Source organism: Apium graveolens, chromosome 10 (assembly GCF_009905375.1).
Source record: "Apium graveolens cultivar Ventura chromosome 10, ASM990537v1, whole genome shotgun sequence".
In the NCBI taxonomy this organism is placed as follows: Eukaryota; Viridiplantae; Streptophyta; class Magnoliopsida; order Apiales; family Apiaceae; genus Apium; species Apium graveolens.
In genome coordinates, this window is record NC_133656.1 from 206,448,012 (window position 1) to 206,459,562 (window position 11,551).

An 11,551-nucleotide genomic window follows, 5' to 3' on the forward strand; every position below is an offset into this window, starting at 1 on the left:
TGCCTCTGACTTAGAATGAGAATGATGCTAACTTGAGGTGGGAAGGTTGAATATCACAGTTCCTTGGTGATAGTTTATAATTGCATCCATCTGTCATTTATTTTCATATATAGTTCTTTTTCTAGGGTTTAGCTGGTGTTTTACATTTTTCCTTCGTGTTACTGTTAGTGTTCTCTATATTTATATGTAGTTGGAGCCAATGATACCCAATAATTATCTTCCAGCAAGCATTAGATTAATTTTAAATACCCATTTTTTTGATAGTAAATGTATCTCGGATGTCCAGGCGTAAAAGTCAATGTTAAATCTGCTTAATTTTTTTAGTGATCTGAATTCAAAACTTGAACCTTAAATTTTGTTAGTACCTAAGAAAAGGGTAGCTGCTAGGCTAAACCATGGTATAATTACAATTTAGATAAAATTTATTTAATCTTATACAGTTATTTAATAGGGAGTCTGGACATGTATTTATGTGGATATTCTTCATAGAAAAAATGGCTTGGTGAGGAGTGTGAAAGGGAATGTGTAGGAAACACTACACAGCAGAAGGCAGATATCATGATCGCAGGGGAGGGCAAGATGCTGACACTGGTGCTCAAGCTTATCGATTTTGTGAAGGATTATGCAGAAGGATAATGGGTTGTGCGGTAGAAAGACTCTACTGATGAGGGCCAAGAATGAATATCAGAAATTGCAAGTTCTTTACCAAAAAAAACCAACCTTCATATAATCCCATTTTTTTTTCAAATTACAGATTGTGGCACCCTTGTGGTTTATTTCATGATACACGAGTATGTTACATACAAACAGAGTATGTTACCAAATTTGGTTGAGCAAGTGTACTATGACATTAATGGCCTCTCAAAAAAATTTGTTTACAAATATTTTAAATTAAATGGGGACATCTTTCCTTTTTCCCTTATCAAGATGTTAATAAATAAAATTATTACTTAAATAAGATATCTTTTAAAAAAAGAAACATTTCATTAAATGTAAAATCAAACTTTACTGTTTATCTAAATAATTTATATTTATATTTAATTTATTAACTAATTAATAATTCTATGATTTTTTTCATGGGTTATTCATGAAAATATTCAATGTTGTAAGATTTTTTAACAAAAATGACTACGTTGTTTAAGCGTACAAACAAAAATTATGTACAAAAAATTATCTTTACTTCCCTTTAAATGAAAAACTAAAATTGAATTTTTTTAAAAAAAATATTATATTTTTATTCTATTATATTTTATTTTAAAACTCATTATTTTTAAAATAAATTATCTAAAGCAAATATGATGCTACTAAAACTTTTTAGACCTTGATTTTTTTTTCAAAAGTAGGTCTGAGCCTCTATTACATTGATTTTATATTTGATAGCATTTACATTAAATTAGCTAATTAAAAATTAAAAAAAAATAAAGATTTGCTGATAACCAGTTGTATATTCCTACTTACCCTTTTTAAAATCAAAAAGTAGGTCTACGGTGAATTTAAATTTGATTGCATTTACTTTGGTGATTCCAGGTTTAAAGGTCGAATGAAACACAATTATCAAGACTATTTGGGTATTTATAATATTTTCAAAATTAAATGAAGCACACAATTATTTTAGAAAGTACTAACACTTATAAATCCTTTTAGACGTGTAACAGTTCATATTCCGGAGCCTGAGAAAATTGGTGTCAAAAGGCCAGGTATTCCGACATACTCATTTGTCAACATCACACAATATGAAAAAGTATTACAATCTTGAACTGATGTTTTCTATTATTTATACTCAGTTTGGTTTCCAGCTTCACACGGTATGTCCCCATCTTTGTGAGCCTATATAGTTTCGTACATGTTTATAATTTAAATTAGAATAGCATTCTCTAATATCAATTTCAGATAATAATGATTCAATAAGAACGCCTAGAGCAAATGACGGTTCTTCTGCGTCTAGCAAAAGGAATTTGTTTGAAGCATTCAATGACGCTGCTGAGAACATGCCGGACTACGAGCAATATATTTCTGGTAAAATATATTAAGACAGATTTCAGTCAGTTTTTTAGACAATATATTTTGTATTTACCAGAAAAAATTATATTTCTATATATTATTTTTTTCAGATGATAATGCAGATGACTCAAACGCTGAAGATATGTTCAAACTGATAACCACTCATTACAATCAAACCTTAATGATTATCCCATTTAGATGACCATTAATCTATTTCAAACCTCAATGATTTTTTAATCAAACCTCAATGATTTTTATGCATAATTTTGCAATATTTTTTTGTAGTATCAAGAAGAAGAAAAAGTATATTGTGTACCACGATCATGGGTGAACATAGTCACACCCCGAATTCTACAATCTCTGAAAACAAAGATCCCAATATGTGTTCATCAGTATTTAATGATTTGTTTTATTTCAGTTGTAATTCTTATTAACTAAATATAGTCTTTTTTAATGATTATTGATTTAGGGGACCAAATATGTTTAGAATTTCATGGTCTAATGATTTTTATGGCAATGGATTCAGGTTGGTTATCAAAAAATGAAACTTCTCCATTATACCCTAACACCTTAAAAACTAGGGGTGTTCATCAAACCCCACAAACCGCATAAACCGCCCGCTCCGCACCGCACCGCACCGCTCCGCGTGGTTTAACGTTTTCGTGGTGCGGTCGTGGTTTGCGTTTTTTTCAAACCGTGCGGTGCGGTTTGCGGTTTGGGATTTGCTCTCGTGGTTCAAACCGCACTGCACCGCATATTATTATAAAATAAATAAATATACATATATATATATTACTTTTGCTTTATAATATTAGAATATGGGTAAGTTTTGGTTCAGCCAAAATTATTTGGCAACTCGTGATCAAGCATTTATGCATCAATGTTGCAGCATACGGTGAATGGTTGGATGCTACCGTTTATTGTTTGTTTGTTAATGACTAAAATAATTTAAAACTATATCTGATGTATGACCAAAAAAAATTGCACTTCATGGCTTAGACTTACTAAAATTGTATTTGGACTAATACTATCATTTTGAAACTTGATTATTAATTTATTTATTGATGTATTGAAATTTATAAATCGTATACACTAAAATTTATTATTTTCTTAAATAGTTTAAACCGCTCAAACCGCACCGCACCGCATTTTCGTGGTGCGGTTTGCGCGGTTTAAGATTTACGCGGTGCGGTTGTGGTTTGAGAATTTAGACAAACCGCACCCGCGGTTTGGTTTACGGTTTTAGCCTAAACCGCACCACACCGTACCGCGAACACCCCTATTAAAAACTGATGTGGTATCTCCAGGAAGTGGTACAGCCCATTTACAGAGCTTCTCAGGTTTGTATATAGTAATGCATAAATTAATAATTTACATATAATAGTGTGATGAATTTCTGTAGATTTTTTAAATTTCTTCCTCATGATCTGTAATATTAACCAGCTATATGTATCTCGCTAGGATGTATCTCGCTTTACCCTTATTTCTCATCAACAAACCTGCATAAAATAGTTCAGTGACACTCCTGTTTGCAGCATTGACCATTATATTGTGCTTCTAATTTCTCTAAAAATTCTTAAAACAGGATTTAAAGGTCGTTGTGTTCTCCCTGCAAATGTTCTTTCTCCGTCTCAGAGAAGACTGAATGGACTTGATTTTACTCAGTCAAGCGGAAATTTGTCGTCAGGTTATTATATTTTATAATGCTTATTAATTATTATTAAGGAGTTCAATATTCGTCTACCATGTTTTCTGTCTGTACACCCTTTGTTCAATGTTCTTCTAATTCATGATTTAGGCTTATGATCAAATACACCTCTATATATATTAATGGACCCAATACGCCTCTACTATCATATTCATGGAGCAAAAAAACCCTTTGCATTAGATTTTTTAACTATCATTGAAAGAATTTACAGATATAAATGTATTTATGCATGATATATGGCATTTTACATTGAAACTAGGAATAATTTGATATTTTTATGCAGAATTTTGATTCATTTTTTACAAAATATTTATACAGCATATTTTTTTATAAAACATTTATGCAACATATTTTTTTATATAAGTTTTCTGCACTTTTTAAGTAGCAGATTTTATAAATTTCTGCAGATTTTTTTAAGCAGAATTCTGTTGTTTTCTGCAGTTTTCCACAACAGTTTTCTGCACTTTTCAAGTAGCAGATTTTTTAAATTCCTACATATTTTTTGAAGCCGAATTCTTCTATTTTCTGCAGTTTTCCACAACAGTTTTCTGCACTTTTAAAGTAGCAGATTTTTTAAATTTCAACAGATTTTTTGAAGCAGAATTCTGCAGTTTTCCACAGCAGTTTTCTGCAGTTTTCAAGTAACAGATTTTTAAATTTTCTGCAAATTTCTTCAAGTAGAATTTTGCAATTTTCTGCAGTTTTTCAGCAACAATTGCAGAATTTTTGTCTTCCTCAGGGTCTGCAACATTAACCAGCTATATGTATCTCGCTTTACCCTTTTTTCTCATCAACAAAAAAATGTAATAGTTAAATCATTAATAATACCTGCATAAAATAGTTCAGTGACACTCCCGTTTGCAGCATTGACCATTATATTGTGCTTCAAATTTCTCTAAAAACTCTTAAAACACGATTTAAAGGTCATTGTGTTCTCCCTACAAATGTCCTTTCTCCGTCTCAGAGAAGACTGAATGGACTTGATTTTACTCAGTCAAGTGAGAATTCGTCGTCAGGTTATTATATTTTTTAATCATTATTAATTATTATTAAGGAGTTCAATGTTCGCCTACCATGTTTTATGTTTGTACATCTTTTTTTCAATGTTCTTCTAATTCATGGCAAACACATGTGAACAATGCAGTACAACATGGACATAGCATAGTTGACAAATGATCAGGTACTATATTAACACAGAGGCTAAACATTTTAGTATTCTTTATTTTTTTGTCAACAGTCTTCATATTCTATTATCTATTTAACAACATTAATGTCTTAATGTATAAAAAAATAGTTTTCAAAGGTGTGGGATTAAGGACTCCTTTATCCCAACTTATCCAGAATGGTCCATTGGCTAAGATGAATCAACCAAAATTCCAACTACCTGCATCAAGAATTCATCCTGTATCTGAACACATTAACGAGAACCACGTTCTCAACAGAGGCATTCATTATTTTTTAACCCACACCTTTTTTAAATGTTGGATGATTATTCTAATTCATATTATTACAGGGAGATACTGATTTGTTAAAATTTGTTCACAGACACATGTTTACAAATACATCAGAAGCCAAATTTGATCATAAATCAGGCTCAACTTGATCATCGCATGCTGGAAACTCCTTCACAAGCTAAAAAAAATCAGCGTAAGAGACGTGTAACAGTTCATATTTCAGAGCCTGAGCAAATTGGTGTCAAAAGGCCAGGTATTCCGACATACTCATTTGTCAACATCACACAATATTAAAAAGTATTGCAACCTTGAACTGGTGTTTTCTATTATTTATACTCAGTTTGGTTTCCAGCTTCACACGCTATGTCCCCGTCTTTGTGAGCCTATATAGTTTCTTACATGTTTATGATTTAAATTAGAATAACATTCTCTGATATCAATTTCAAATAACAATGATTCAATAAGAACACCTAGAGCAAATGACGGTTCTTCTGTGTCTGGTAAAAGGAATTTGTTTGAAGCATTCAACGACGCTGCTGAGATACCAATTGAACACATGCCGGACTATGAGCAATATATTTCTGGAAAAATATATTAAGACAGATTTCAGTCAGTTTTTTAGACAATAAGCCATTTTGTATTTACCAGAAAAATTATATTTCTATGTATTATTTTTTTCAGATGATAATGCAGATGACTCAGACGCTGAAGGTATGTTCAAACTGATAACCACTTATTACAATCAAACCTCAATGATTATCATATTTAGATGACCATTAATCTATTTCTTTAATATTATTATAGTACAGCTCAAAGAGGTGAGTACTTATCCGATGATGAAAAAGACAATAATCAATATTTCTCAGGTAGCATAAATATTTTAACTACGTCACAGAGGAAACATAATTTATAAAACTATGCCATTTTTATCTTTATATTAATTTTTATTGTTAGATTTATGGACGGGATACATGGACCTCGGGCCTCCATCTAAGGTATGTCAGAAGTGTAACGCACGAATGTGGAATGAAGAACGGAACAATAAATCATCGAAGAATAGCACACCAACTTTTAAAATGTGTTGCAAAGATGGTCAAGTTAAGCTTTCTGCTGAAAAACGTCCTCCTCCCTTCCTTGCTTCTTTGTTATCTGGAGGTGAAAAATTTGATCACTTCAAGCTCAACATAAGAACATATAATTCCCTATTTCAGTTCATCTCAATTGGTGGCAAAATAGACCGCAAAATTAACAATGGAGGAGGGCCTTACTGTTTTAAACTTAATGGCCAAAACTATCATCTAATTGGAAGCCTCAAACCCAAGGATGGTCAACCAGCAAAATTCTGCCAACTGTATGTGTATGACACTGAAAATGAAATAGAAAATCGCATGAATGCAGTACCTGGCTCGGAAGTGCTTGATCCAGATATTGTAGAAGGGTTGTTAAAGATTCTTGACGAAAATAATCAATTGGTAGAAGGTTTTCGTTATGCGCGTGATCGTATTAATCTTGGTGAAACAGACGACTTTAGTTTGCTTTTGGTTTCATCTAAGTCAGCCTCTGGCAGGAAAAACTAGGTTGGACCTTCAAATGAGGTGGCAGCCTTGGTAGTTGGAGATAGCGATGATACTTGCACATTCAGAGATATTGTCGTTCAAACAAAGCAGATGTATCTGAAAAGAATATATGAAACCTGCAAGCACTTTATGCAGCTTCAATATCCGTTGCTTTTTCCTTATGTTGATGATGGTTTTCATCTAGATATTCCCCTTCACAACAAAAAGCCTAAAGTGTCGGATGGGAATGTAAGTGATCTACATCCAGATGAGACTCAACACAGAACTATTGTCACAATGCGAGAATATTATGCTTATAAGTTAATGATACGCCCAGAAGAAGGTACTTTTAACCACTGTCTTCTGATGCATAATATATTAGGGTTGTGCTCAGAATTATATCTTTAGTGCTAACTTTATATATACTATAACAGGCATGAATATTCATCTTGGCGGTCGTTTATGGCAACCATTTGTGGTAGATGCCTTTGCAGCAGTTGAGCAATATAGACTGGACTGGATTCAAGCTCATCAGAATATAATAAGGTCTGATCTTTATAAATCTATTCGTTATTCGGTATCAAAAGGTGATACAAATCCATCTATAAAAGGCAAGAATGTCATCCTTCCTGCAACTCACACTGATTCGCAAAGATATATGAATCAATACTTCAAAGATTTATTAGCTATTTGTCGTACCATCAGTCATCCATCCCTATTTTTGAAAATGACGTGTAATACACAATGGCCTGAGATTAAGAGTATGATGAAATTTTTCCCTGGAGTAGATGTTGCTGACAAACCTGATGTGACAGCAAGAGTTTTCAAGTTAAAACTTGACCAGTTGCTGGACCTTATCAAAAACAAGAATTATTTTGGGAAATGCATAGGAGGTAGTAATGCACTCTTATGATTTAGTTTCTTCCTTACAATTATAAAATCTTAGTTTATTACATATTGTTTATACCTTTTAAAGTCGTAAATAAATATATCACTGTTTCTTTCTTTTGTAGTAATGCATGTAATTGAATTCCAAAAGTGCGGTCTTCCTCACTGTCACATGTTGATATGGTTGCACCTGAGAGATCGCCCGCAAAATGTTAATGACATTAATCAGTTAATCTCGGCTGAAATACCGGATAAAAATCATGATCCTATTGGTTTTAATGTTGTCAACAGTCACATGATTCATGGGCCATGTGGAAAAGATTACTCCTACTCTCCTTGCATGGTTAAGAGGAATTGTGGTCGCCATTTTCCTAAAAGGTGTTGATTTTTTTCATATTTGGCATTTGCATTGGTATATGTTTAATAAGCTTGTGTTTTTTTATACCAAGATTTAACAACATAAATGTAGCAATATAATAACCATCCTTTTTTTCCTTATCCAGGTTTAATGCTCACACATTTTTTGACGATTGTGGCTTTCCTGTATATCGTAAACGACGCACAGGATTGACTGTGACAAAAAAAGGAGTGGAACTTGATAACCAATACGTGGTTCCTTATAATAGGGATTTATTAGTCTGTTTCCACTGTCATATTAATTTGGAGGTTTGTAACAGTTCGCGATCTTTGAAAAATTTATTTAAATACTGCTTGAAAGGTCACGATACGGCTACCATGATTCTGAGGAAAAAACAGCAAGGAAATGAAGCAAGCACTTCATCTTCAAAACCAAAGTCAAATGATGAAATAAATAATTTCCTTGATGGTCGTTATATATGTGCTTCGGAAGCTGCCTGACGTCTTTTAGGATTTGACATACATCATCGTTTTCCTACTGTTGAGTGTTTGCCAGTGCATTTGGAAGGCGAAAAAAGTGTGTCTTTTAAGCAACATGAAAATCTTCAAGATGTTGCGGAGAAGGCTAAAAAGAGATTTAGCAAATTGGAAGGATGGTTTCAGGCAAATAAAAATATACCAGAGGCAAGAAAGTTTACATATCATCAGTTTCCTCAGAATTTTACTTGGAAACAGGATTAAAAAAGGTGGAAGATTCGTGAACGTGGTACAGTTTTTGGGAATTTATCTGATGTTTATGCATCTTCTGGAGAAACATTTTATCTGCGTATGATTTTGATGCACATTAAAGGAGCAACATCTTTCAAAGACCTCAGAACTGTTAATGGCATTGTGTATAATACATACAAAGAGCCATGTGATGCTCTTGGCCTATTAAAGGATGACAAACAATGGGATGTCACCATGACCGAGAATTTCAATCATGTTATGCCCTTTCAGTTGAGACAATTGTTTGTATTCATATTATCTAATAATCAGGTGGCAGATCCTTTGAAACTATGACAACAACATTGGAAAGCAATGGCAGATGATGTTCTCTACTCAAGGCGTAAAATTTCTGGAAACGTTAATCTCCAGCTAAGTGAATCAGATATCCGGAACATAACTCTAATAGGTAATTTGAACTATTTAATTTTTGTCTCATATTTCTAGAGATATAACTGAAGTCATGTTGATGTGTTATATTGAGCTAAAAGTTGTTATATTTCACATGGTTATAATGAACTCATTTTTCCTTTTTAACTATAATTTTCTATGTAGCAGATTATAGAATCTTAATTCTGCCTCAATTAATTGAAGATATTCCTCGCACTTAAAATTTAAAATATCACTACTATACCCACCTACATTTATAATAATTTCATGTATATGACTAATTTCTTATTATGAGGAATAAGCTCCTCGGAATGATAGTTGCTGCAAACTGTTTGGTAACGTTAATCTCCAACTAAGTGAATCTGAATTCCAGAACATAACTGTAACAAGTAATTTGAACTATTTAATTTTTGTCTCATTTCTGGGGATATAACTGAGGTCATGTTGCTTTGTTATATCAAGTTGTGTCACTTTTACATGTTAGTCTTCATGGTTGCTATCAGTATACTATTAAGTCTATGTGTAAACAAACTTTTTAATATGTAGATGGACAATTAACTTTAATAGATTTTTTTAATCTCAATATACAAATATAATCCACTGTCAACTTTCATTATTGAAGTAGACACCATTGTATAATGCTATACAAAATTAAAATATCTGATTAGTAATGTTTAGACAGTAATAAAAATCAACCAAGTTTTTCTATATGCCAAATCTATTCACATACTGTGTACCAATCTAATGCAAAGTTTAAGCAGGAACAAGATTGATAAAAATATTCTCATACTTTAAGGAATCCTCATGGTGTACTATTTATGTTATGTAATATTTACTGGATTTTTTTAAAAAGTATTTAATTAAAAAAATATTTACTCAGTTTTGTTGTATAAATTATTAAAATATTGACTACTAAAATCGTAAAAGAGAAATGTTAAAATATGAGTTAAGAGACTTTTAATTGATTAAAATGTGAGAGAAAGAAAACTAAATTAAAATACTGAGATTTAACGTTAAACTATAATATCAATTTTATATTTCAAAATAAACGGAACATAAATAACTGTAATAAATAAATTAAATAAAACTAGAAGATAACCGTTTATGTTATAAAAATTAAAAACTTCGTGAAAAAAAAATCAAAATTGAAGAAATTTGGAGCACGCGTAGCGCGGGCAAAAAGTCCTTAGTAGTACCTAATGACTACTCCCTAATTTACCCATTTAACAATTTGGGTAAAAAAATTTACCCATGACACAAATCCTATACATTTTACTAGATCCATGGACTACCCAATTAAGTTCAATTGACCCATCTTAATCTATATGGTAATTATTTGAATTTCAAAAATAAATCTATCTATGGAAAATGATTTGAACAAATCAAATCAAGCATGATTTTCTCCAATTTGTTACATCATTTTCTCTATCTTTTTGCAAATCATCCTGCCCCTCTCTCTCTCCCTCAGTCGACGGATTACAATGGAGTTACAGTATTGCTTCTGAACTTAAAAACGTTGCTTGGAGTTTACAATACAGTCTCAACGTATTGCTTCCGAACTTTGGTTGCTCCATAACATTTTTTATTAGATTGTTTGATGTTTTCCCTTGGTGTCTCCAGAACTGTGTGGTTAGATTGTTTAATATTTTCATGATAGAAACTGTACATGCCATTCTTCTCATTATATTCAATTTCAGGATTCAAGCATGCTCGTAGATGTAATATTGAGAAAACCTTAAATCCATTTGATGCCACCAATGAACAAGGTTTTAATCCTTATGATGATGCAGCATGTAAACATTTCCATATTTATATTTAACTGATTTCTTGATTTTGTCGAACCAGATATAAAACGTAGGGTTCGTGGGAGAAATATCAATTCTATTCTTTCAGACATGACTAATCTCCATCCTACAGAGAATCACCAGTCTAAATCCGTCAACAATGATAGATGTACCCTATAAGTTATACTGTTATGATCCCTTATAAGTTATGTTGTATATATTACTAAGTTTTTCTTTACTCTTTTGTTTAGTTATACCTGGATCTAATCCACCAAGTTTGCGTGAAGATGCATTGTTACGAGCAGTTAGTGGCAAGGAGAATCGGAAACCAGATATATTGTTTACCAAAGCCTCTTTCAGCCGATTAAATCCTAAGCAGAGCCAATGTATGTCGTGCACTTCAGATCATAAGAAACTCTATCCAAGGTTCACTTTATGATTTTCCTTATAGCTAATGATGTATATTTGTTACCTAAATATGTTCCAAACCTACGCCTTTCAAGCAATGTTTTTGAATGACGAAAGAAGCACATCTCAGCCATGGTCCTCTACAAGCAATAGGGGGTAACTTGACATATGAAATAAACTATATTGAACATTTATCGCAGAACAATCGTGTATATTATTACGCCTCATATTGTATAACTA

The 11,551-nt window shown here is 32.2% G+C and overlaps 1 protein-coding gene across 1 annotated transcript; it reads left to right on the plus strand.

Annotated features, from left to right (window-relative positions):
- Window positions 1-6,830: 6,830 nt before the first annotated feature.
- LOC141691715 (uncharacterized) lies at window positions 6,831-9,026 on the plus strand. The gene is made up of 6 exons (XM_074496474.1): window positions 6,831-7,062; window positions 7,154-7,612; window positions 7,733-7,985; window positions 8,111-8,247; window positions 8,521-8,620; window positions 8,711-9,026. The coding sequence occupies exons 1-6, from the start codon at window positions 6,831-6,833 to the stop codon at window positions 9,024-9,026; spliced, it is 1,497 nt and encodes a 498-aa protein (XP_074352575.1).
- Window positions 9,027-11,551: the final 2,525 nt, after the last annotated feature.

Coding starts and splice junctions, on each gene's coding strand:
- LOC141691715 (XM_074496474.1), top strand. CDS start 6,831: ATGTATCTGAAAAGAATATATGAAACCTGCAAGCACTTTATGCAGCTT. Junction 7,613..7,732: donor TTTTGGGAAATGCATAGGAG/GTAGTAATGCAC, acceptor TTTCTTTTGTAG/TAATGCATGTAATTGAATTC. Junction 8,621..8,710: donor TTTAGCAAATTGGAAGGATG/GTTTCAGGCAAA, acceptor GGATTAAAAAAG/GTGGAAGATTCGTGAACGTG.